This window comes from Panulirus ornatus, chromosome 40 (assembly GCF_036320965.1).
Source record: "Panulirus ornatus isolate Po-2019 chromosome 40, ASM3632096v1, whole genome shotgun sequence".
NCBI classification, from domain to species: Eukaryota; Metazoa; Arthropoda; class Malacostraca; order Decapoda; family Palinuridae; genus Panulirus; species Panulirus ornatus.
This window is the reverse complement of record NC_092263.1, coordinates 16,190,412-16,218,335: the sequence shown is the minus strand read 5'-3', so window position 1 is coordinate 16,218,335 and position 27,924 is coordinate 16,190,412. Positions and strand designations below refer to the sequence as shown.

General features: G+C 38.7%; 1 protein-coding gene across 3 annotated transcripts in view; it reads right to left on the bottom strand.

Moving 5' to 3' along the window:
* LOC139761476 (lysosomal-trafficking regulator-like) overlaps nt 1-27,924 on the bottom strand; it is a 174,209-nt gene that overhangs the window by 28,103 nt on the left and 118,182 nt on the right. For 2 of the 3 annotated variants that reach the window (XM_071685719.1, XM_071685720.1), the window contains exons 38-44: nt 27,658-27,879; nt 25,049-25,161; nt 24,656-24,876; nt 16,820-16,981; nt 13,212-13,296; nt 11,305-11,452; nt 4,441-4,507 (exon numbers count right to left, since the gene is read on the bottom strand). In XM_071685719.1, coding sequence (XP_071541820.1) covers nt 4,441-4,507; nt 11,305-11,452; nt 13,212-13,296; nt 16,820-16,981; nt 24,656-24,876; nt 25,049-25,161; nt 27,658-27,879 — 1,018 coding nt within the window. Of the gene's footprint in view, nt 1-4,440; nt 4,508-11,304; nt 11,453-13,211; nt 13,297-16,819; nt 16,982-24,655; nt 24,877-25,048; nt 25,162-25,747; nt 26,051-27,657; nt 27,880-27,924 lie in introns of those variants that run through there. The other variant, XM_071685721.1, reaches the window with a different exon arrangement.

The window sequence follows — 27,924 nt, the reverse complement described above, 5'->3', positions numbered from 1 at the left end:
TATGGCCACACCCTTGAGGGAGTTCCAGAAGAGAACAGGTATCACAGATATAAATGGATAGATAGATAGCTTTATCCTCTAGAAAAATGTGGATGGCTACAAGTTATGCCATGAGTTTACCAATATTCCCTTAGGTACTAGCTGCATACCAAACAGCACTCTTGTTGCATGCTTTTAGCATTTTCCACAAAAACTCGTCCTTATATCAGCACTTAAAAGCACAAAGAATTCCTTGGCCTATGAGCTGTACATAAGAGAGGTGTAATAAGGGGAAATTTAAACACCATAAACATTGTCTTTTACAAAAAAAAAAAAAAAAAATACAAGGAGTGCAAGGATGCTGTTGAACTCTAGGAAAGTCTTATAATTTTCAAGAGGACCAACTTACTGACAATGCACTCTGGCCTGAGGCACAAAATGATTTTCAGACCAATTCAAGCATAGTAAAGTTGCAATCTATGCATGTTTACTGGCTTTCTAAATCACTGAAATAACCATAACCCCACTGAAAGCCCAGTAACTAATAATTTTAACATATTTGTCTCAGAAGCATAAGCACACCCAAGAACTGTATGACTTTCCTATGAATCCTTATACCTGTTTGGAATGTTTCATCAGTGATAACATACATCTTTCTAGGTTTACATTCCCAAAATAATCATATTTGGCTGGCACTGCATACATACTCAGGCCATAAATCTTCATCATAAACCATCTTAGGGAATACTTCCAAATATGATTCAGTAGCTTCACTTTCACCTGAGGCTTTTTCTCCACATAATTTAATAATCATGTGTCAGATATTTGTGTCAGAGGTGGAGGGAATGAGGAGAAGTGGGAGACCAAATTGAAGGTGGACGGATGAGGTGAAAAAGATTTTGAGCGATCGGGGCTTGAACATGCTGGAGGGTGAAAGGCATGCAAGGAATAGAGCGAATTGGAATGATGTGGTTTACCGGGGTCGGAGTGCTGTCAATGGATTGAACCAAGGCATGTGAAGCGTCTGGAGTAAACCATGGAAAGTTTTGTGGGGCCTGGATATGGAAAGGGAGCTGTGGTTTCGGTGCATTATGCATGACAGCTAGAGACTGAGTGTGAATGAATGTGGCCTTTGTTGTCTTTTCCTAGCGCTACCTTGCATGCGTACGGGGGTAGGGGCTTGCCATTTCATGTGTGGTGGGGTGGTGATGGGAATGGATAAAGGCAGCAAGTATGAATTATGTACATGTGTATATATGTATATGTCTGTGTATGTATAGGTAGGTATATGTGCGTATGTGGATGTGTATGTATATACGTGTATGTGAGTGGGTTGGGCCATTGTTTCGTCTGTTTCCTTGCACTACCTCGCTAAAGCGGGAGACAGCGACAAAGTATCATAAAATAAGGAAAAATAATTCAATAATGTCAAGGCATTTTTTAAATTCAGTAAATCAGCATGAGTAGGTGTATTGGCTTGTTAGACCTAATCCCTCATAAAAACCTAGACTTGGGCCAAAATTACATCACAAATCAAAGGAACTTTTTCGCTCCTTATGAACAACACTTTGTCTGATGAGCACTCTTATGTTCATGCATTATTTTCTATTTGTCCATGAACTTTGGGATATCACTATTGGCACAAAATTTCAAAACCTAAACATTCTATCAAAGCTAATGACCTCATACTTACCAAACAACATTTTCAATAACTCTCACTTCTGTGATATGTTGAGTACTTCCACATTCCTTGCATACTCGCAAAAACTTGCTCCCTCTTGGCACTTCCAACAGTCACATGACCATTTCCTCGCCTTTTAGATATTTTCTAAACAGGGGTGAAAATCCAAACAAACACTAAAATAGGGCAAAAAAAAAAAGGCTAGCTAGAAGTGATAACAAATAGACTTACAACACTAAGTAAAAAAAAAAAAAAGGATTGACAATTACTTATGTAAGAGACAAGCCTAAATCAAAATTTAATACTCTACTTGAAAATCATCCATTTCATATGCCTGTTTAAGGGGCTAATTAAGTTTTCAGTAATTTCAAGTCAAACAGCCAGAAGCAATCTGGCTATATGAATTTACTCTAACCCAATCAAGCCGCCATCAAAACAGCCAGTTTTCAGAACATTCCAGTGTTTGGATTGCCAAATTTGGGGGTCATCTATCAGTACTTTTGCTAGAAGTATAGATTCTTGTACTGAAATAAGTTTTGAACCTATAATAGAGACATGAATGATGGCAAGAATGATATAAAAAAGTATACAATTACAATACAGTATAGAGCAATATAAACATCAACAGATCAGAAGGTCCTTTCAAAGGCATAATGAAAATCCTAAAAACTATCATAAAATGAAACCAAAACATTTATAAAAGGCCCATTTTGCATGACAATCTCAAAAATGTAACCATCTACATGAAATGATTTACACCTTATCCTGCTGTGAGAAGGTGGGATACTGTAAAATCTTGCCTGACCATCTCCATATTTTCAAGTGTTGAAGACTCAACAACAGCAAAGCTTGACACATCTGCAGAAAACTTCTGCAGGTTGGATTAGCATTCACGCTGATGCAGGCATTAGCTTGCACTGTGATTTATGAGCTGATTTTGTTCTGTACAAAATCAATACAAATAAAGAAATTTATATCAGAAATCTAGTTGAGAAAACTTCAAGTAAGCAGTAATGGAATACCCCAATAAAACCTGCCCTACCAAAAGCTGATTCACTTCAGATCTCTCAGTTTTTTTGTAATTCTATACTGTATCGAAAAACTACAAATTCATATGATTTTGTAACATCCATCATTTCTGTTTATGCTTACTCGCAGCAATCTGAGCCAATCTGATGAGCATTGCTGAGACTCCCCCAGCATGACTACCATCCACCACCAACTCACCTACATCTGCTGTTACCACTCAAGATGAGTACAGCTTATCATCTCACAATGGTGCCAACAACACTAAATAATACTGCAGTGTATCATGTGTACATGCCCTGGATTATTCTTTAATCAATAGTTTGTACAGTAAAAGCCAAACTAATCCATCATATATCACTCACAGGCAAGAAATAATACTGTCAAAAATATATCTCCATATCATAAATGTCATAGCGACTCACTGAAAGTTGATTAATTTGAAGCTCTTTCTCTAGGAATGCATTATGATTGCAACAGGGTACCCTGTATCTAACAATGTATGTAAAACTAAATTCTTCCAAAATAATTAATATGAAATATGCAAGACAAACGTAAAACTTATTTATTTTACCTGAATGGAGATGTCATTTGTATTTCATTCATGTAATGAAGACTGACAAAATCAAAGAACTTTTTACTGTATTTTCACTAATATCTACAGAAGAAAAAATTCTTGTCATATACATCAGTCAATAAGATTTGGATTAAATGTATGCTCCTAAATCATCCTAAGTTTCAAAATAACTACTGCTAAAATAAAGAAGCTATAATTCTTTAAACATAGTAAATTTCACTAATCATAGCTTCTTATCCACCATCAATCAGAGCAAGCATGACTACCCACAGCCTGTTGGGGCTATCTGTCCAATCAAAATGTTACCCTTGAAAGTAAGGGAAACTGGCTACCTTCTAATATGCTATCCAAACCTTACCCCAACCATCAAACAAGTGTGTCTGCTACAACATCCACCCCCCTTTTTTTTTTTTTTTTCCAAATCTTCCCTTACAGACAACTATACTGTCCTCTGCTACCTCCAGTTTGAGAAAATAGCCTTTGGCTCTGCCCTCCTTGAAGGCCTAAGGTTGAAGAACACCTAAAGTAGAAGAACTCATGAGAATATCAGGCAGACCACTTACTGGCTACTGATCTGAAATGAAGTAAGAGCCAACAGTGTGTGCTGGTTATCCATTCTAACAAAACTTGAGTAGCCTTAAGCAAAAGGACTTCATCTCTCCAGTTACACACAACTACTGCTGGCAAACAAATGCACCATACTTGGTGTTCGGTGAAATTCTACTCCAAAATAATAATCAGTAAAAAGAATCATTAGTTACAAAATAACTGACATTCAGGTTGGGAAAATAAGAAATAATAACATGTTCTCAGCACAAATGCATCCAGTAAGACAGGCCTTCATGTGCCCCATCATTGCATGAAAATGCCCTCTCCCTAAAGTCATGAAGAAAATGGTCCAAACTAAAATGTAGTACTTTTCAAAATTAATTTGTAACATTGCTACTGGGTCTTTCGTAATAAGATACAAAGAAGTATGTGGTGATCAAAGTATCTACAAAGACTGTAGATGACTCACACTTCTTTGAATCTGGTAAACTATTTTCAAAATGCAATGATAAATAACTAACATTTTCATTATTATTGCTGAATACATTTGATTCTAAAGAAAATCAGTAATGAGAAGTTAAAAAATAATTCTAGCATATTATCTATCCAAGCTATTTCATTAACTTACTTCAAAATTGTTAATGTAATGCTGCTCCTTGTGTGACTGTTGAACGGCAATTGGTTTCCTGAGATTTCTGCAGTAAATCAAAATCAATTAATAAAGGAAACACCTGTACGTCTCCATCTTGTTTTCTATTATCTGGAAATAGTTTAAAATGATGTTACAATAATTTATCCTGAGGCAGGTAGCTCCATGCTATCCCTAAGAGCTTACCAGACTAATCATGGGAAAGCACAGCTGATGGTCACCTAAATAAGAACAAAAACTGACCCCAAGTTAAAAACAAGTAGTAGCTTTAAAAGCTGTGCCTTAACACTAATCAATTTAATCAATTAAGCCTTAGACAAATGCAGTAAGAGGACTCTTTTAGTAGCACAGTGTAACTAGAAATGGTGTTAAATGTGGATTTTACAATGTGTAATTAAATATTCTTCTAAAAGGAGAATGGTAGAAGCTAAAAGATTAGATAATGAGAGTACTATAACTAAGGGGAAAGTTTTTGGTATATCAACAAACATAATCAAGTACTAACATAAGAAAGAGATCAAACATTCATGGAAGCAAAGTAAAGGCAGTTAAACATGGTTTCTAATTTCCATCCTCTCTTACTTTACACATCTCCCATCTCTTTCTCTCACTCCATCCCCTCCTTAGTATTCATAATGGTCTATAGTTGCGAATAGTATGAAAGAAAAAAGAAAAAAGAAATATATATATATATATATATATATATATATATATATATATATTACAGAGGTATAAGTTTGTTGAGTATTCCTGGTAAATTATATGGGAGGGTATTGATTGAGAGGGTGAAGGCATGTACAGAGCATCAGATTGGGGAAGAGCAGTGTGGTTTCAGAAGTGGTAGAGGATGTGTGGATCAGGTGTTTGCTTTGAAGAATGTATGTGAGAAATACTTAGAAAAGCAAATGGATTTGTATGTAGCATTTATGGATCTGGAGAAGGCATATGATAGAGTTGATAGAGATGCTCTGTGGAAGGTATTAAGAATATATGGTGTGGGAGGCAAGTTGTTAGAAGCAGTGAAAAGTTTTTATCGAGGATGTAAGGCATGTGTACGTGTAGGAAGAGAGGAAAGTGATTGGTTCTCAGTGAATGTAGGTTTGCGGCAGGGGTGTGTGATGTCTCCATGGTTGTTTAATTTGTTTATGGATGGGGTTGTTAGGGAGGTAAATGCAAGAGTCTTGGAAAGAGGGGCAAGTATGAAGTCTGTTGGGGATGAGAGAGCTTGGGAAGTGAGTCAGTTGTTGTTCGCTGATGATACAGCGCTGGTGGCGGATTCATGTGAGAAACTGCAGAAGCTGGTGACGGAGTTTGGTAAAGTGTGTGGAAGAAGAAAGTTAAGAGTAAATGTGAATAAGAGCAAGGTTATTAGGTACAGTAGGGTTGAGGGTCAAGTCAATTGGGAGGTGAGTTTGAATGGTGAAAAACTGGAGGAAGTGAAGTGTTTTAGATATCTGGGAGTGGATCTGTCAGCGGATGGAACCATGGAAGCGGAAGTGGATCATAGGGTGGAGGAGGGGGCGAAAATTTTGGGAGCCTTGAAAAATGTGTGGAAGTCGAGAACATTATCCCGGAAAGCAAAAATGGGTATGTTTGAAGGAATAGTAGTTCCAACAATGTTGTATGGTTGCGAGGCGTGGGCTATGGATAGAGTTGTGCGCAGGAGGATGGATGTGCTGGAAATGAGATGTTTGAGGACAATGTGTGGTGTGAGGTGGTTTGATCGAGTAAGTAACGTAAGGGTAAGAGAGATGTGTGGAAATAAAAAGAGCGTGGTTGAGAGAGCAGAAGAGGGTGTTTTAAAATGGTTTGGGCACATGGAGAGAATGAGTGAGGAAAGATTGACCAAGAGGATATATGTGTCGGAGGTGGAGGGAACGAGGAGAAGAGGGAGACCAAATTGGAGGTGGAAAGATGGAGTGAAAAAGATTTTGTGTGATCGGGGCCTGAACATGCAGGAGGGTGAAAGGAGGGCAAGGAATAGAGTGAATTGGAGCGATGTGGTATACAGGGGTTGACGTGCTGTCAGTGGATTGAATCAAGGCATGTGAAGCGTCCGGGGTAAACCATGGAAAGCTGTGTAGGTATGTATATTTGTGTGTGTGGACGTGTGTATGTACATGTGTATGGGGGGGGTTGGGCCATTTCTTTCGTCTGTTTCCTTGCGCTACCTCGCAAACGCGGGAGACAGCGACAAAGTATAAAAAAAAAAAAAAAAAAAAAAAATATATATATACATATATATATATATATATATATATATATATATATATATATATATATATATATATATATATATATATATATCCCTGGGGATAGGGGAGAAAGAATACTTCCCACGTATTCCCTGCGTGTCGTAGAAGGCGACTAAAAGGGGAGGGAGCGGGTGGCTGGAAATCCTCCCCTCTCGTTTTTTTTTTTTCCAAAAGAAGGAACAGAGAAGGGGGTCAGGTGAGGATATTCCCTCTAAGGCCCAGTCCTCTGTTCTTAACGCTACCTCGCTAATGCGGGAAATGGCGAATAGTATGAAAGAAAAGAAAGATATATATATATATATATATATTATCCCTGTATATACATACGTCCACACACGCAAATATACATACCTACACAGCTTTCCATGGTTTACCCCAGACGCTTCACATGCCCTGATTCAATCCACTGACAGCACGTCAACCCCAGTATACCACATCGATCCAATTCACTCTATTCCTTGCCCTCCTTTCACCCTCCTGCATATTCAGGCCCCAATCACACAAAATCTTTTTCACTCCATCTTTCCACCTCCAATTTGGTCTCCCACTTCTCCTCGTTCCCTCCACCTCCGACACATATATCCTCTTGGTCAATCTTTCCTCACTCATTCTCTCCATGTGCCCAAACCATTTCAAAACACCCTCTTCTGCTCTCTCAACCACACTCTTTTTATTTCCACACATCTCTCTTACCCTTACATTACTTACTCGATCAAACCACCTCACACCACACATTGTCCTCAAACATCTCATTTCCAGCACATCCATCCTCCTGCGCACAACTCTATCCATAGCCCATGCCTCGCAACCATACAACATTGTTGGAACCACTATTCCTTCAAACATACCCATTTTTGATTTCCGAGATAATGTTCTCGACTTCCACACATTCTTCAAGGCTCCCAGGATTTTCGCCCCCTCCCCCCCACTCTATGATCCACTTCCGCTTCCATGGTTCCATCCGCTGCCAGATCCACTCCCAGATATCTAAAACACTTTACTTCCTCCAGTTTTTCTCCATTCAAACTTACCTCCCAATTGACTTGACCCTCAACCATACTGTACCTAATAACCTTGCTCTTATTCACATTTACTCTTAACTTTCTTCTTTCACACACTTTACCAAACTCAGTCACCAGCTTCTGCAGTTTCTCACATGAATCAGCCACCAGCGCTGTATCATCAGCGAACAACAACTGACTCACTTCCCAAGCTCTCTCATCCACAACAGACTTCATACTTGCCCCTCTTTCCAAAACTCTTGCATTCGCCTCCCTAACAACCCCATCCATAAACAAATTAAACAACCAAGGAGACAAATTAAACAACCATCACACACCCCTGCCGCAAACCTACATTCACTGAGAACCAATCACTTTCCTCTCTTCCTACACGTACACATGCCTTACATCCTCCATAAAAACTTTTCACTGCTTCTAACAACTTGCCTCCCACACCATATATTCTTAATACCTTCCACAGAGCATCTCTATCAACTCTATCATATGCCTTCTCCAGATCCATAAATGCTATATACAAATCCATTTGCTTTTCTAAGTATTTCTCACATATATTCTTCAAAGCAAACACCTGATCCACACATCCTCTACCACTTCTGAAACCACACTGCTCTTCCCCAATCTGATGCTCTGTACATGCCTTCACCCTCTCAATCAATACCCTCCCATATAATTTACCAGGAATACTCAACAAACTTATACCTCTGTAATTTGAGCACTCACTCTTATCCCCTTTGCCTTTGTACAACGGCACTATGCACGCATTCCGCCAATCCTCAGGGACCTCACCATAAGTCATACATACATTAAATAACCTTACCAACCAGTCAATAATACAATCACCCCGTTTTTTAATAAATTCCACTGCAATACCATCCAAACCTGCTGCCTTGCCGGCTTTCATCTTCTGCAAAGCTTTTACTACCTCTTCTCTGTTTACCAAATCATTTTCCCTAACCCTTGCACTTTGCACACCACCTCGACCAAAACACCCTATATCTGCCACTCTATCATCAAACACATTCAACAAACCTTCAAAATACTCACTCTATCTCCTTCTCACATCACCACTACTTGTTATCACCTCCCCATTTGCGCCCTTCACTGAAGTTCCCATTTGCTCCCTTGTCTTACGCACTTTATTTACCTCCTTCCAGAACATCTTTTTATCCTCCCTAAAATTTAATGATACTCTCTCACCCCAACTCTCATTTGCCCTCTTTTTCACCTCTTGCACCTTTCTCTTGACTTCCTGTCTCTTTCTTTTATACATCTCCCACTCAAATATATATATATATATATATATATATATATATATATATATATATATATATATATATATATATATATATATGACAAGGTGCACTGTTACCTTAAATTTCACATGTACTATTTGCATCTAATTAAGCTTGCATGACATAACACATTTTTCATAACTGGATTTTTCTCCGGTAAGCACTATGTGCTAGCCCTGCCTTTTGGCAAAATGGTATGAGCAACAGATAGAAGCAGTAGGTAGGAACATTCAGGCAGGAGCACTAGTTAGAAATAGTGGGTAGGAACATATGGCAGGAGCATAAGGTAGTTGTAGTCAGTAAGAACATTAGGGAGAAGCCTCTGCAACCACTGCACTAGAGTGGCCCTCTTCTATTGGCATGTTAAGGGTGAGGCACTAAAGGCTAAGAAGCAGCAGTGAAGTCTACTAGCTATGGAGATTCTAATGCTGTGGCCACACTTTGAGGGAGTTCCAGAAGGGAACATGCATCAGAGATGCATTCCTTTTTCATACTTGTTAACAACAGGAACAGTCAGTGAACAACCTGATTTGTTCACATCCAATATCTTGATGTCATTCATGATCAACCAAAGCCATAGCCACCTAGTCATAGCCAAGCCATACAGACATTTCCATGGTTTTCCCCTAATGCCTTCACTTCCCAGCCTATTTCCTGACTTTGCATGTCAGATACAAACTCACAAAGTATTATGAACGATATATGCTCTTTGTCCTTTTTTTCTCATGTTTAATTTCCTCCACATAACTTTCCATGGTTTACCCCAGACATTTCACATGCCCTGATTCAGTCTACTGACAGCAAGTTAATCCAAGTAAACCAAGTTGTTCCAATTTCATCCTCTTGCATGTTTGGCCCTGACTGCTCAAAATCTTTTTCACCCCATCATTCCATCTCCAACTTGGTCCTCCTGTTCTCTTTGTTCTCTCTTCTGCTACATATATCCTCTCTGTCAACTTTTCCTCACTCAATCTCTCCATATGCCCAAACCATTTCAGCACACCATCTTCAGTTCTTTCAAACATATTCTTTTTATTACCAAACAGCTCTCTTATCCTTTCATTATAAACTCAATCAAACCACCTCGCACCACATAATGTCCTCAGACATTTCATTGCCAACACATCCACCATCCTCTGCCCACCCTAATTTATAGACCATGCCTCACATTCATATAACATTGTTGGGACTACTATTACTTCAAACATACCCATTTCTGCCCTCCCTAATAATGTTCTATCCCTCCACACATTTTTCAGCACTCCCACAACCTTTGCCCCCTCACCCACCCTATGACACTTCTGCTTTTGTAGTTCCACTCAGTGCCATGTCCACTCCCTGGTATCTAAAACATTTCACTTCCTCCAAGTTTTCTCCATTCACATTCTTAAACGTCTAAATATAGTCAAATGCACATTTACGTTCATGAAGTTTATTCAATGACTCATTTCACATTCATAAATATCAATGTGCAACTAAATACATTTAAACATGTCTTCTACTTATTTGTCACATTACATGTCACATTAATCATTTAAAACAAGACTGTGTGATGCGAAGAAGCTCATCAATATTCTTTTTAACAATGAGTTAATCCATCTTGGTTTTACTGCATCAATCCAGTTAGTAAAGCTCATAATGTACCCTTATTATAAAAGGAAGTGACAAAGGAACTGTAGCCTTACACACATGAATACAAAAAGACACAAGCAGAGAGATACACTAAGCAATTCATAAACTGATAAGCAAACAATGATAGCAAGAAAACTGTTTCTGTATGCTGATTATATACGTGAACAAGCAAAAAAGTAAAGAATTAGTTAAAAATATGATATAACCAAAATTTATTAATTCAAGAAATGAGGCAATGAAAGGTTGCAAAATTTTGCAGAGGCAGAGGTGAGGCAGATATAATGCTGCATGTAAAGGAAAACAGCACAATGGAAACAAAGAGTGAACCAAATGATGTCAGTGTGAGGCAGCAATATGAGTAATAAGAAACAGAAAAAGGTAAAACATGTTTTTAGGGTTTCCAGGGTTGGATGATGACCAACTCCATTCCCAGGAAAGAATATTAGAAATCTGGTACAAGTAGGGAAACAAATTAAGTACAGAAAGATCTGTAAAGAGGAAGCAATAAAAATACAATAATAATAAAAAGGGGGGAGAAGGGGGTAAAATGGGAAAGCATGTACAGTAGATGAAAAAAATAATCACAATGACCTGTTAAGACCACAACTGTAGATAACACATTGAATGCAAGGTAACACTTACCTGAAATTAAAGGGGTCATTAAGACTGAGTATGTCTGTGGTGTAATTTGAAAGAATGAAGGGGAACACAGGATACTGCATTAGGTCATTAAATGATCGACCTGCTAACTTGTTCAGTTGAGTTAGGTATTCAAAGTTTGTCATGTGTCCTGTAAGAGAAATCATTTATACAAGGACATATACAATAAATTCAGTAAGCATATAACTAGTTTTTATAAAAGCCTTCTATTTCCCATCTAACCAAGGTAGCATCTATCAATTTCTATGATACAGTCCTGGTGTAACCCAAGACCTTTCTAAAGGCTCTTGCAGCCCAAGGCTGTGCTACTTCTAGTAGTGGGGAAATGAAGAACCCTTTGGAATGAGAAGTTCTTTTATGAGACTATACTCCCAAGGATAAAACCTAGCCAAACATGACTTTTCATCACTTGCAGCATAACGTTGAGCAGATGGAGTTCAGTAAAACTCATTAGGAACTTGCAAAGAAAATATTACAAACACACACAAAACACAAACACACTGGAATGGAGAATTCCTTTCCAATACTGAACAAACAGACATTCAAACACACAGAAACTGATACAAAAAAGATACCCACACAATCAGTCTACAAAACTATATATAAAAGGGTCCTGTGGTTGTCACTGTACCAAATCAACTGTCAAAATACCTCAGTAAAATAAGTAACTGACTTAATCCACCTAGAGTTTAAATTTAATTCATAAGTGCAACTAAGATCATGAATAAGGAAATCCTGAATAACTTATTTACTACAGTTATCAGACCTAAATCAGACTATGTACCTCAAGGATGGTCATCATACTTAAAGAAACATATAAGTCTGATTAATACAGTCCAGTGAAGGGAAAAAAAGGTACCTGAAATAAAACAGACACATTACAAGTAAAGGATAAAAACTATGACTTGCTCATATTGAAGGAGGAGGAAGATACGAAAATTTATAACAAAACATCTCTGAATAAAATCAACAAAGATAAAAGTTTTGCGAAATTAGTAGTGAAAGATCAGTGAGAAGTCACAGCAAGTCACTAAACAAGAAGAAAGCTACAACTGTCATAAAGAAGTACTTCAGTAATTAATAAGATGGTTTTAGATAAATGAAATAAGCTCAATGACAAGACTGTATATGTAAACAATATGAATTAACTTAAAACACTGAAGAACAGTAAAAAAGGATTAAGGGATATGGCCCCAAGTGTACACAGCTCCCTAATCATAATATTCAAAAAGTTATGGAAAAAACACCTAACATGCAGAGAAATGGCCTAATTTGACTTAAAACTGGAAGAGCATAAAAGCAGTGATTGCAGTGAGCAGGAAAAAACAGTAGTTTAAAGATTGTTCATCCCAAATCAATCTAATTATTACAAGAATTACCGAGACAAAACTCAACATAGGGGTAGATATGTACAGTATTCCCAAAGAATATACAGTAATGAAGACGTGAAGAAATGACAAAGAGGATGGTAATCTAGGCTTCCTAAAAAGATAAAGTGTACAGTCTCAGGGGCTTTTTGTAGTTGATGGTCCTTTTAAGAATCAAAACAAATGCCTGAAGGCTGTGATAATATACAATCTCCAAAGAAGATTTGATGAAATGGATCATTCATCTAATAATAATAACAATAATAATCATATATATGTGTAAATGAGTGGATGAGCCATTTTACATCTGTTTCCTGGTACTACCTCCCTGATGCAGGAAACGGCGATCAAGTATAATAAATATATTAAAAAACCAGTGAAAGCACTCCTCTCAAGACAAGTGATGACACACTGCTTTAGTTTCATTCTCAGAAAACTAAGATTAATGGAAAATACTCGGTAATGAAAAAAGTGGGAAAATTTAACAAAAAGCATGACCAGAAACTGTACAGTATTACTAACCTTCTCGCCACTGTGTTGTTACTTCAGGAAGGGTAGCCTTGCTTGAAAGATTTGGCATTTCCGACATACTAAGGACTCCAATTACCTGATAAATCAAAATTCACCTGTTTAACATTTTTCACTTATCCAACAATACCTGAAAATTCAGAGACAAATTTCTACATCCATACCCATATACAACCTCCTGAGTGCTGCAAGAGCCCTACAAAAATAGCAGAGACTCCTGAGGCAGGAAGTATGTAATCAAGTATATAGACAAGATATTACCTTTCTCAGGAAAGGAAATTCTCAAATATGGAGCAAGGTGTCATATGCAGGACCTTTATGAATGTTTCAGAGGCCATCCAGCTCCACATGTAATAGAGTGTAAGGAAGTGAATTCTTCACTGATGTGGGTAAAAATGAAAGTGGATGGCAAGAGATGGGTGATTACTAGTACTTCTGCGCCTGCCCCTGAAAAGAACGATCATGAGAGGCAAGTATTTTGGAAGTAGCTGAGTGAGTGTGTCAGTACTTTTGATGCAAGAGACCAGGTATTAGTAATGGGTGATTTGAATTCAAAGATGAGTGATGTTACAGTTAAGGGTATAAACAGGGTACATGGGATATTCAGTTTTATGAAATGAACAGCTTTTATAGTTGTGTCCTGAAAAAGGAATGGTGACTGGGAATATCCAGTCAAAAAAGAGGGGCATAAACAAGTACATGTTTGAACAGGAGAGACGGTCAACAGGCATTACTGGATTACATATTAAATGACAGGAATGTAAAAGAGAGACTTTTGGATTTAACCGGGCTGAGAGAGGCATCCAAAGGGATGTCTTATCACTATCTTGTAGAGGCAAGGCTGGAGATTTGTAGGGGTTTTTAGGAAAAGAGGAAACAATATCTAGGAGAAGAGAGTAGTATAAAAAGTTAGCTTGGAAAAAGATGTGTGAAGAAATATAAGGAGAGATTAAGTGTAGAATGGCAAAAATTGCAAGTAAATGAGACAAGGAAATTGGGTTATTAAGGAAAGCACTGCTGAAATGTGCGAGACATGCCTGTGGCATGTGAAAGGTGGAAGGAGGGCAGATTAGAAAGGGTAGCAAGTGGTGGGATAAAGATGTAAAATTGCTAGTGAAAGAGAAAAGAAAGGTGTTTCGGCAGTACTTACAGGGAAGGAGTGCAAATGATAGGGGGATGTATAAGCAGCAAGAGGTCAAGAGGAAAGTGCAAAGGTTAAAAATGAGGGCAAATGAGAGTTGAGGTGAGAGTAAACGAGAGTTGAGTCTTGGAAACCAGGGCAGCTATGCAGTCTGTGGGAGATGATAGTACCTAGAAAGTAAGTCCATCGTTGTCTGCTGATGGTACAGCACTAATGGCAGATTCAAGTGTGAGGCTACATCAGTTGGTGACTGCGTATGGAAGAATGTGTGAAAGGAGGAAGATGAGAATAAATTCAAACATATGCTAGGTTACTAGGACAGCAGAGTCAAAGGACAGGTTAGATGGAGTATGAGTCTGAATGAAAAAAACTGGGAGAAGTGAATTGTTTTAGATACCTTGGGAGACCAAATTGGAGGTGGAAAGATGGAGTGAAAAAGATTTTGTGTGATCGGGGCCTGAACATGCAGGAGGGTGAAAGGCGGGCAAGGAATAGAGTGAATTGGATCGATGTGGTATACCAGGGTTGACGTGCTGTCAGTGGATTGAATCAGGGCATGTGAAGCGTCTGGGGTAAACCATGGAAAGTTGTGTGGGGCCTGGATGTGGAAAGGGAGCTGTGGTTTCGGGCATTACTGCATGACAGCTAGAGACTGAGTGTGAACGAATGGGGCCTTTGTTGTCTTTTCCTAGTGCTACCTCGCACACATGAGGGGGGAGGGGGATGGTATTCCATGTGTGGCGAGGTGGCAATGGGAATGAATAAAGGCAGACAGTGTGAATTGTGTGCATGGGTATATATGTATGTGTCTGTGTGTGTATATATATGTGTACATTGAGATGTATAGGTATGTATATTTGCGTGTGTGGACGTGTATGTATATACATTGTGTATGGGGGTGGGTTGGGCCATTTCTTTCGTCTGTTTCCTTGCGCTACCTCGCAAACGCGGGAGACAGTGACAAAGCAAAATAAATAAATATATGAATAAAATAACCTTGGGGTGAACATGGCAGTGAATGGAACCATAGAAGCAGAAGAGAGTCATAGGGTAGGTGAAGGGGCAAGCTTTCTGGGAGCACTGAAGGTGTGGAAAGAAAGAACATTATCTGGAAGGGCAAAAATGGGTTATGTTTGAAAGTACAGAAGTTCCAACATTATCATATGGGTGTGAGGCATGGGCTATGGGTAAGACTAAGCGGAGGAGGGTGGGTGCATTAGAAATGAAATGTATGAGGTGATTTGATCAAGCAAGTTCTGAAAATGTTTGATAATAAAAAGTGTGTGGCTGAGAAAGCTGAAGAGGGTGTGCTGAAATGGGTTGTAAATATAGAGAATGAGAGAGGAAAGATAAATAAAGAGGATATATGTGTCAGAAATGGAAGGAACAATGAGAATGGGGAAACCAAACTGGAGATGGAAGCATGAAGTGAAAAAGATTTTGAGCAATCAGATACTGAACATGCAGGTGGGTGATATGCATGCAAGGGATAGTGAATTGGAACAATGTAGTATACAGGGGTTGATGTGTTGTCAACAAACTGAACCAGGGCTTGTGAAGCGGCCACGGTAAACCATGGAAAGGTCTGTAGAGTCTGGTTCTGGACAAGGAGCTGTGGTTTTGGTGCACTGCATATGACAGCTTGAGAATTGATGTGAGTGGATGCAGCCTTTATTTGTCTACTACCTGCATTACCTTGCTAATGTAGGAGAGGGCAATCATGTATGAAAGAAAGATCTATAAATTTTGTGGAATTCAAATAAGTACAATAAAATAAGGTAGGACTGAAGAGTTTCACAAGATATTTGAAATTCAAGAAATTTTACATATCTTACCATTAAGGATCTGGGAGCTATCTTATGTAAGTTTCGTGATATGGAGAATAATGAAGGGTAGAGGTAAAATATGGAAGTGAAGAAAAGGATTACAGGACAGCACAATTCACTTAACTATGACCTATGCAGCCAAAACATGGATATGGAATGAGTCACAGCTCAAGAATCAAGGCTGTGGAAATCAATCATTTGAGAGGAGTATGTGGTATGACTAAACTGAATGAAGTAAGTAATGAAGAGGTGTACAAGGTATGCCATGGAATGCAAAGGGAATGCATTGCAAATAAAAGAGTGGGTGATGCATAATACTCTAAGGTGGTTTGTGCATGTGGAAAGACTAAGATGGGGAGTTCAGAGGAAGAGTGCACGATAGTACAATTAAAGGAGTTGGCGAGACAGGAAGAACACTTGTGATATGGGTAAATAGAGTGGAAGAGTACTGGAGGGAAAGAAATGGAGGAAGAATGTACAGAATGCTGTATGCAAGGGAGGCATATAAGGACAGTGATAACAGATACTTTTGTTGTGGCCACCCACATGGTGGTAGTTACCAGAGGGAATGGGCATCGGAGATAAAGATAGATAAATAGACAGATACCATTGAGAAATATTCCACACTACCTTACCTGATTACGATGCTGTGTGTCAATAAAAGCTAATAATACTGAGTGACCAGTTGTGAGGAACAACTCTAGAGCACAGTCCTGGAGTTGATACCTCCGAATATGGATCTCTCGAACACTGTCCAGAGGCCATGTTACGGAGACAACTTCACTACTGCTACCACTCTGTCAAGGAAGAAAACCTGTTAGTTTCCCAAAGAATAGATAAATAAGTGTATGGTTTCTTCTTATATATATTCTTACCTTTCCCATCAACATGACAGCATCAGAAATGGACCTTCATAGAAAAAAATACTTGCTTTCCTCTTCCTGTTTCTACCTTTCAGGTGATAATACAGGGGGAGAGAACATCTAACCTCCTGCTATTACCACTGTCACCTACAACACAGAAGATACGTGGATAGTAATTTTTCTCCCCATCTGTAAGAATATATCAAGTATCAGCTTTGAGCTCTACTGTCTCCATTCTCCAGGTGAGGTGATGATGCTGGTCATCTGACTGATGCCTCGAGTTTACTACTGTATGCAGTAAGGGCTCAAACTGACTGACAATAACATTCAACATGGTAAGATTGCACTGACAAGTGGCAAACAATCACCTAACATATAAAATCATAATTACAAGAGGTTTTTCCTCAGAATGAAAATTCTCTTGAGGCTGAATGTCTTAGGTTCAGTGTCAAAGAAGTATTCTAGTGTCCAATGTAGCTCATTCTCTCTTTTTTTGCTGCTTGTTCACCAATTCCTATATTAACAAAGAGGTCTTAGAAAAAGACAAAGAAATAGCACTCATATGCTCACATCCACTCTTTAACTGTCATGTATTATGCACCAAAACATGAGTTCCCCAACCAAAGCTAAGTTCTACAGACCTTTCTATGCTTTCCCCTCACCATTTCATATGCCATGGTTCAGCACACTCATAGTACGTTGTCCTCTGTGTACCTTTATTGTTCTAATTCATTCTATCCCATGCAAATATCACACATTCCTGCATTTTCAGGACCTGATAAATCAAAACATCTGTCACTCTATTCTTCCACTTCATTGCTTGGCTCCTCCTTCTCATCATTTCCTACACTTATGATGCATATAATTTCTCTGTCAGTCTTTCATCTCTCAGCATTTCCGTATGTTCAAGACATTTAAGCACACCCTGCTCAGCTTTCTCAAACATACTATACTTACTACAAAATCTCACTCTCTCACAATGTCATTCCTTAATTAACCTCCTCACACCACACAATGTCCTCAGACAGTTGATTTCCAATACATCCACTCTCTTCTATCCTTCACTTGGGGCCCACAACTTGCATCCATACAGCACTGTCAGGACTATGAAACCATCAAACATGTCCATCTCTGCCCTTAGAGAGAGTGACTTCTCTTTACACATATGCCTTAGTGCATTCAGGACCTTTGCCCACTCATCTTCCCTGTGGTTCAATTCAGCTCCTATGGTTCCATCCACTGCCATGTCTACACCCAGTTATCTAGAACAAACCACTTCCTCAAGGTTCTTTCAACTCAAACTCAAACAAAAATTTCTCTCTTCCTTGCTAAATCTCATTTCTTTAAACTCAAACTCAAACCAAAATCTCTCTCTTCCTTGCTAAACCTCATTTCTTTACTTTCATTCACACTGACTCTCAACCTCACACACTTTCTTAAAATCAGACATCAGCCTATGAAATACCTCATTTGTGTTTACCAATAGAGTTATGTCACCTGCAAACACCAACAGGCTCACCTTTCAGGTTGTCCAACCCCAACAGACTGCAAACCCACCCTTCGCTCTAAAATCTTCACATTCACCTCCCCCATCGTCCCATTAAATAACAGGTTAAATGGCCATGGTGACATCACAAACCTCTAACACAGACCAAGATTCACAAGGAACCACTCACCCTCTTCCCACTCAAAATACATGACTTACACTCGATAAAAACTCTAATTGTTCCTAGAAGCTTTCCTCCCAAACCATATATTTGTAACACCTTTCAAACAGCATCCCCATCAGCCATACCATATGCTTTTGCAAGATCCATAACTGCCACACACAGACCCTTTCCTTTCTCTAAACATTTTTCACACAAATTTGGTCCACACATCCTCAACCACTCCTGAAGCCAGTGTTCCTCTCCCATCTAAAGCTCAGCAGATGCCTCAACCCTATCAATTACCAATCTCTCATACAACTTATCAGGTATGTTTAACCACCTTTATTTATTTCATTATACTTGATCACTGTTTCCAGTGTCAGCGAAGTAGTGAAGAATGGCCCATCCACTCATACACACATATATATATATAAATGCCCATTCACACATATATACATACATATACATATGTACGTGTAGGAAGAGAGGAAAGTGATTGGTTCTCAGTGAATGTAGGTTTGCGGCAGGGGTGTGTGATGTCTCCATGGTTGTTTAATTTGTTTATGGATGGGGTTGTTAGGGAGGTAAATGCAAGAGTTTTGGAAAGAGGGGCAAGTATGAAGTCTGTTGGGGATGAGAGAGCTTGGGAAGTGAGTCAGTTGTTGTTCGCTGATGATACAGCGCTGGTGGCTGATTCATGTGAGAAACTGCAGAAGCTGGTGACTGAGTTTGGTAAAGTGTGTGGAAGAAGAAAGTTAAGAGTAAATGTGAATAAGAGCAAGGTTATTAGGTACAGTAGGGTTGAGGGTCAAGTCAATTGGGAGGTGAGTTTGAATGGAGAAAAACTGGAGGAAGTGAAGTGTTTTAGATATCTGGGAGTGGATCTGGCAGCGGATGGAACCATGGAAGCGGAAGTGGATCATAGGGTGGGGGAGGGGGCGAAAATTCTGGGGGCCTTGAAGAATGTGTGGAAGTCGAGAACATTATCTCGGAAAGCAAAAATGGGTATGTTTGAAGGAATAGTGGTTCCAACAATGTTGTATGGTTGTGAGGCGTGGGCTATGGATAGAGTTGTGCGCAGGAGGATGGATGTGCTGGAAACGAGATGTTTGAGGACAATGTGTGGTGTGAGGTGGTTTGATCAAGTGAGTAACGTAAGGGTAAGAGAGATGTGTGGAAATAAAAAGAGCGTGGTTGAGAGAGCAGAAGAGGGTGTTTTGAAGTGGTTTGGGCACATGGAGAGAATGAGTGAGGAAAGATTGACCAAGAGGATATATGTGTCGGAGGTGGAGGGAACGAGGAGAAGAGGGAGACCAAATTGGAGGTGGAAAGATGGAGTGAAAAAGATTTTGTGTGATCGGGGCCTGAACATGCAGGAGGGTGAAAGGAGGGCAAGGAATAGAGTGAATTGGAGCAATGTGGTATACCGGGGTTGACGTGCTGTCAGTGGACTGAATCAAGGCATGTGAAGCGTCTGGGGTAAACCATGGAAAGCTGTGTAGGTGTGTATATTTGCGTGTGTGGACGTATGTATATACATGTGTATGGGGGGGGGGTTGGGCCATTTCTTTCGTCTGTTTCCTTGCGCTACCTCGCAAACGCGGGAGACAGCGACAAAGTGTAATAAAAAAAAAATAATAAATACATATCAAAATATACATACATAAACAAACACCTTCACACACATATACATATATACATGTCCAAATACTTGCTTGCCTTCATTCGTTCCTGGCGCCATCCCGCCCCACAGGGAACAGCATCGCTACCCCCTGCTGCAGCGAGACAGCGCCAGGAAAAGACAAAAAAGGCTACATTCATTCACACTGTCTCTGACTGTCATGTGTAATACACTGAAACCACAGCTCCCTATCCACATCCAGGCCCCACAGACCTTTCTATGGATTAGCCCAGATGTTTCATGTGCCCTGGTTCAGTCCACTGACACCACATTGACCCAAGTATACCACGTCGTTCCAACTCAATCTATTCCTCGCAAGTCTCTCACCCCCCCTGTATGTTCAGGTCCTGATCACTCACAATCTCTTTCACTCCATCCTTCCACCTCCAATTTGGTCTCCCACTTCTTATTCCCTCCAGCTCTGACAAATAAATCCTCTTTGTAAATCTTTCTGCACTCATTCTCTCCATATGTCCAAACCCTTTCAACACACCCTCTTCTGCTCTCTCAACCACACTCTTTTTATTTCCAAGCATCTCTTTTACCCTTTCATTGCTCACTCAATCAAACCACCTCACACCACATTTTGTCCTCAAACATCTAATTTCCAACACACCCACCCTCCTCCGTACAACCTTATCTATAGTCCATGCCTCTACAATTCCTGAAGTAACCATATATCAATGATTCTGAATTCATTCTTATCCTTTTATTATGATCCTCTGTGAACCCTAAGTTCCATAAAGAGGTTCCATATGTCAGCTCTGTTCTTGTAAATGATTTTTATACAGTAACCAATTTCCTTCTTGTGAATATGAATTTTCAGAGTGGAAGAGTACTGGAGGAAGAGAAATGGGGAAAGAATGCAAGGAATGATGTATGCAATGGGGCATGTAAAGATAGGAATAAACGGAGACTCTCTTGCTGTGGCAACCCCCTTAATGGGAGTGAACAGGCATGAGAGATACAGATAGATAGATAGATAAACAGACAGCTGTGAACAATGCTTGCTCAAGCTCCATTATCAATTATGGCTTAATGTAATGGGTTCAATCCAGGGATGAGTTGGCATACACTCCTATCAATCAAAAATGGTTAACAATAGATACAGTAGCACTACAAGAAGTTAAATCGGGAAAATCTATACGTCTTCTTTGACAGCAGAGAGAAAGTAGTCTCAAACTTCTGTGGATTTAGAATGATCTTTGCTTGCCATGTCTTAACATGGTGAAATAGAGTGGACGAATACTAGACACAAAGAAATGGTGAAAAAATGCATGGAATGATGTATGGGAGGAAGGCATGTAGGGGACGGAGAAGTGGAGACTCTTTTGCTGAGTCTACTCTTTTGATGGGCATTCCCAGAGGGAATGGGTATCAGAGATAAAGATAGATAAATATATTGTGTCATCTTTCAAACTGATGTTACAACTGGGATTAGCCGCAGTGAAAACAGCAACAGTAAGACCATAAAAAAGGTAGCTGAGAATCATGGAACCCACTCATCATAGCCGGTAAAGTAACCAGGGAAAAGATAAATGCACTGTGGAAGTCCACAGATGATGCAGTCCTAATTTAAAAATATCTTCTTAAAATTGATCCTTTGATGGCAGTCAGGAACAAAAGGGACAGAATAGGTGACCAAAGTATACAAGCTCACAGAAAAAATTATCAAGGTTCACACAATCAAATGCTCTCTTAAAATCAATCACTGATATGACAACATCATAAACAATAAAGCCAATCACTCTTAAGAATCTTGGTAAAAATAAAAATATGGTGTATGCTACTGAAAATTCAGATTACCATATAAAAGACACTAAAACTTATTTGACATTTTCCAGTACCCACCACCTTACAGTATTTTGTAGTGTAACAAAATAATGGTTTGGAGTTATATCTATCATTTTAAGTTTGTTAAACTCAAATACCACTTTCTGCAATATTTTCTTTTCTACAAGATCATTATGATGGCTTGTTTCCATTTGTCTATGAAAGCACCATAGCTAATTGAATTACCTAAAATTCTGTTCAGGTGTTTACTGATCTTGCAAACAACTTGTGAAATCTTTTAAAAGCTCAAGAGATATGTAATGCTTAGAGAAATACATTAAGTAAAATTGAAGACTGTGTATTCTTTCTTTTTTTTTTCCAAAAGAGGGAACAGAGAAGGGGGCCACGTGAGGATATTCCCTCAAAGGCCCAGTCCTCTGTTCTTAACGCTACCTCGCTAATGCGGGAAATGGCGAATAGTATGAAAGAAATAAAAAGTATTTATGTAAGATAACTGAGAGCAGAAATATAGGAAACCAAAAACAAAATCAATGGGGTAAGTGGAGAAATGAAGAAAATAGCATCAGTTTCGGGAAATGTGGCATATGCGCTGACGACAGTGCTTTCAATTCATATTGGATGGTGTTCCTAAAGAGTAGGACACAGTTTACCAAATATGGTGAAATTGGATACTTGGACTATAAACCAAGCAGCTACACACATACTAATAGAAGGGAGACTACTTTAAGGAATTAAAAAATGGAGACAAGGAGTATCAACAAAGAATCAATTTTGATGATGGTATTCAGAAGAAATATAAACAAAGGAAAGTGTAATGACTGAAAAGCAAAAAATGTTTCAGAGGTTGAAGATGAGGAAATCTTTAGAGTACAAAATCGTTACAAAAAGTGGCTAAGGAGGGGAAGTAGGTACAGTTTCTGGAGTTGGTCAACAGACTCAGCATGAAGACTTGTGTAATGGGACATACACCTACAGAGAATGCAAATTCTTTAGATATGAATGAGAATGCAAATTCTTTAGATATAAAGAAGAAAATTTCCTGTGTCATCATACCACAGAGCACATTAAAATATGCTTTACATGATGGATGCATTCCAAGAAAACAGTCTAAAGGAAAATCATTTAAAGAGAACCACTTTTAACAGTACAAAGGAAGATATGTGACAGACCCTAACCAAGACCCAGAACTATACTCTGTTTTGTCACCAAATGACAGAGCAAACACAAATAATAAATCAACTGTCAGTAATATAATTCAATACAAATGCAGTACAGTATTAAGGAACACTCACCAAATAGCCTGGTTTTTAAGTACATCAGATGATGATACTGATGTAGGATTAGGCAAAGCATTACTTTATGGAGGGTCATTGAAGTACTTATACCTTAGTTTCAAGTGTTATACTCTTATTTTTTAAAAGCAATACATCACTTGTATGACCTTTACATGGTGCTATGATCCACAATAATAACAGGAATGGTAGTAAGCATCAGCAATTTGCCACAGCAAACAATGCAAGTACACTGAGGATATGTCTCTTAGCATACAATGTGAGTGTCTCTTGGTGAATGAGTGGGATTTTCCATGAAGTAAAGCAGCATATGGGATATGTACTGCACATTTCAAAATGAAGCACTTGCACTGTTCTTGCCAAATCCTTTAACACTGGACCATGCCATTTACATCAAATCTATTGTGTAAAAAAAAATCAAATTTAAGAAATTTCTTTACAGTGAACCCATTTAAAGCAGGGAAGTCCTGTGCTAGACTTGATTTTAACAACGAAGCATGGAAAATAAGAATATTATCTAAGATCAATAGCAAAAAGTGATCATGTAATGCTCGAGTCTGAGTGTGTGGTAAATAAGGATACAAGAAGAATATGGAAGAACCCAGACTCAAAGAGGATATATAATTGTGGAAACTACACAAAATTAAGGGATTTCTATGGGAATATACACCAGGAAATGGAGTTCAGCAGCCATGATACAGGTCACTTATGGAAGGATTTGAACAGGATCATCCATACTGTTAGCTGCAAATACACACAAAAGGTTAAAAAAGAGAGAAATGCAATTCAGTAAAAGATATCAAAAAACAAGAGTTGCAATATACTGTGGAAGAGATATAAGCAGCACACGAAACCAGCAATTAAAAGGTACAAGAAAGCAAAGACTCAAGAAATGAGTATAGCTGGAGAAATAATGAGGAACAAAGAAATTCCAAAAAGAATGTTTTAAACATGGTAGAAATAATCTAAAATATTTTCACAAACTCATCAAAAGTAAACTGTCAATCAATTAAAGAACAGCTAATAGGGCTATGGGAAAGAAAATGGATTCAAAATTCTGAACAATGTAAGTGAGGATAACGCTATTTCACACTGTTTGATGAACTTTGTTTCTTAGACTTTATAACAATATGCTGTATTCAATTGAACAGTAGTTAATGTATAAAGATATTCTCAGAAAGATATACTGTACCTGGTTCATATCAATTGTAACTTGCTCTCCAACAAAATACATAGCAGTTCGGCTAACAAGGATTTCTCCACGCTGTTCCATTCCTGGAGACACAACAGTAGCACTACTCATGTGGATGATGCGTTCACTGACATTAAGCCTCTCTATCATGACAGCCATTGCAGACTCTGTCTCAGATCCATGAAGCACAGATTCAAGAGGAGATGGCTGGTTTTCTATATCTATGAGTAAATTAAGGGAATAATTCAGCACTATGCAAATAATTTAATACCAAGAAAATGAATTAGCACTATTGAGAAAAATATTGAGACATTACCGTAATGCATAATGTAACCTAACAAGAGTATTTTCTTGATCGTAATTTCTCAACTCATCATTGGAGGAACACCTTACCAATCTTCTGACTGTACTCGGGCATAAGGTAACGGGCTTGTATATGAAGACGACCCCTAGTTAACCTCTTACGGACTCTCATAGGTCCTTCAGTCTGGTCCAACTGCCAAGATCTGAACACAGAAATTTTTTTTAGGGAACTTTATCTATTCTTAATTATGATACTATGTTCACATCTAAAAGACTTCATGAAAAATGGAAATGGGTCCACTTGAGAGAGCTGTTTACCATATGTAGCAGCATCAAAAAATTTACCTATATACAAACTCAACACACATCAATGAAACATAACAGATACGTCAATGATGAAGTTTTAGTGTAATGTCATGCTTCTTTCTTTCAAACTATTCGCCATTTCCCGCATTAGCGAAGGTAGCGTTAAGAACAGAGGACTGGGCCTTTGAGGGAATACCCTCACCTGGCCCAATTCTCTGTTCCTTCGTTTGGAAAAAAAAAAAAAAACGAGATGCTACACATCAATAATATATTCAATATTTTCAATATTTTATTTCTGCCTTACCTACATGTGGACCGCTAGCATTCTGCATGTAAACATACAATCTCTCCATGTCATGCATAAAACTTGACAACACTTAACTCACTCAACTCATTCTTAGTAACTATATTTTCCGTAAAGAGCGCTATGCACTAGCCCTGCTTCTCGGCAAAATGGTAGGAGCAAGAGACAGAAGTAGTCAGTCAGAACATTAGGTGGGAACATTAGGTAAAAGTAATAGGTTGAAACATTAGGCAGGAATAGGGAGACATTTTAGGTAGATATAGCCAGTACGAATATTAGGTAGGAAGTACTGAAAACAGTGCACCAGAGTTGCCCTCTGCCAGTGGCCTGTTAAGGGTGAGGAACAAAAAGCTAAGAAGTGGCAATGGAGCTCACCAATTATGGAGACTCTTTCACTGTGGCCACTCCTGTGAGGGAGTTCCTGAAGGGAACGGGCATCAGATATATAGGCAGATAGACCACCAACAGGGTACAACATTATCCTTTGAAACAAAAAATTTTATTTGTCACAGAGATGTACATATTGAAAAATGACACTGTATGGTAAATCTACAATATATTAGGATTCAGTAGCAATGAAATATAATCTTAGATATTGCAAATGATCTGGATTAAAGCAAAATCTATCTGACTTTGTCCATGTCTTAATATGTTACTGGGAAGTTGAACTACTTCAAGTGAGTATAGCCAACTCATACACAACAACTGCTTTCACATGCCTTTGGTGTGCAGTTACAAAGAAATGTGAAAACACTTGGACGTCACTGCATGGCATCAATTTTCTTTATGCTGAGTGAGAACACATATCCAAACTCCACTCTTTCTCTTTATTCTGATCTTGCAGTCTCTAGAAAACTTTTAAGTTTTATGAGAGATATAAGAGAAATGGCAGCAGGGGTAACAAGAAAGGTAAAGGAGCTGAAAAAGGAAGCAAATGAGAGTGTATCAATGAACTTCAAGGAGAATAAGAAAATGTTTTAAAAGGAGGTGAATAGAGTGAGGACAGCAGAAAGGAAAGTGGATCAGAAAGTGGGTGACTGGCAAAAAGGTGATACAAACCACAGTCATGGTGAAAAAAACGACATATAAGCTCACGTGGAGTAAGCAACTTAAAGGACTGCTGAAGGTGTCACACAAGAGGGTAGTGGATGTGACGTACATGGGACATGGTGGCATTTGGAGTGAGAGGGTAATGTTGAATGGTATGGTGCAAGAGAGGATGATATGAAAACTGAGGAAGATGAAGTGAGGTAATATGGTAAAAGTAGATGGGATTGCCGCAAAGTTTCTCAAGACATGGAATGACACTCCTACTGACTGGTTAATAATGCTATATAACATTTTCATACTCAAAGTGAAGTGCCTGAAGACCAATAAAAGGCAGGTCTAGAATAGTGCCCTTACATTGAGGCCAGTGGGGATAAGTGAATCCTCGAACCACTGAAATTTGAGTCTGCTGAGTATATCTAATAAGGTGTTATGGGAGAGTGGTGACTGAGATGGTGGTGGCATGTACAGAAAATCTGAAAGGGGTATAGCAATGTGACTTCATGAAAGTTGTGAAGAGGGTCTGAGAACCAGGAGTTTGCTTTAATGGTTCTGAGAAGAACACTTGGAAAAAGAGACTGAACTACATGTGGTTGGTATATATGGATCTGGAAAAATCATAAAATTGGGTCAACAAAGAGGCATTTATGAAATGTGCTCTGAACAAACCTTCAAATATCTCACTTCATCACTACTTACTATCATTTCCCCCCTTGCCCCCTTCACCAATGCTCTCATTTGTTCTCCTGTCTTATGCACATTATTTATCTCCTTCCAAAACATCTTTCTATTCTCCCTGCAATTTAATGATATGCTCTCACACCAGCTCTCATTTACCCTCTTTTTCAACCCTTGCACCTTCTGAACCTCTTGCTGCTTTTTCTTATACATTTCCCAGTTATTTGCACTCTTTCCTTGCAAGTATCATCCAAATGCCTCTCTTTTCTCTTTCATTAACAAATTTACTTCATCATCCCACCACTCATTACTCTTTCTAATCTGCCCACCTCCCACCTTTCTCATGCCACAAAAAATCACTCACCTGGAATAAGACTGTGGGAAATGCCAAGTAGCCCTTTCATGAGTTATCATTTCAATAAGCCCTCTCCATCGGTGTGTCAAGTGAACATGTCGACACTGTGAGTGTTTAATTCCTCCCAGGACAAACTTTCGTTCTACATTTTGACGGTCAACCACTGTTCGAGTCAGACGGCTACATTCTCGGGCTACAGCTTCATAAATATGGATATTCTTTGTTAAAAGTCTGGAAAACATGAAAACCAGTCAGCGCAATGTATCTTTAAATCAA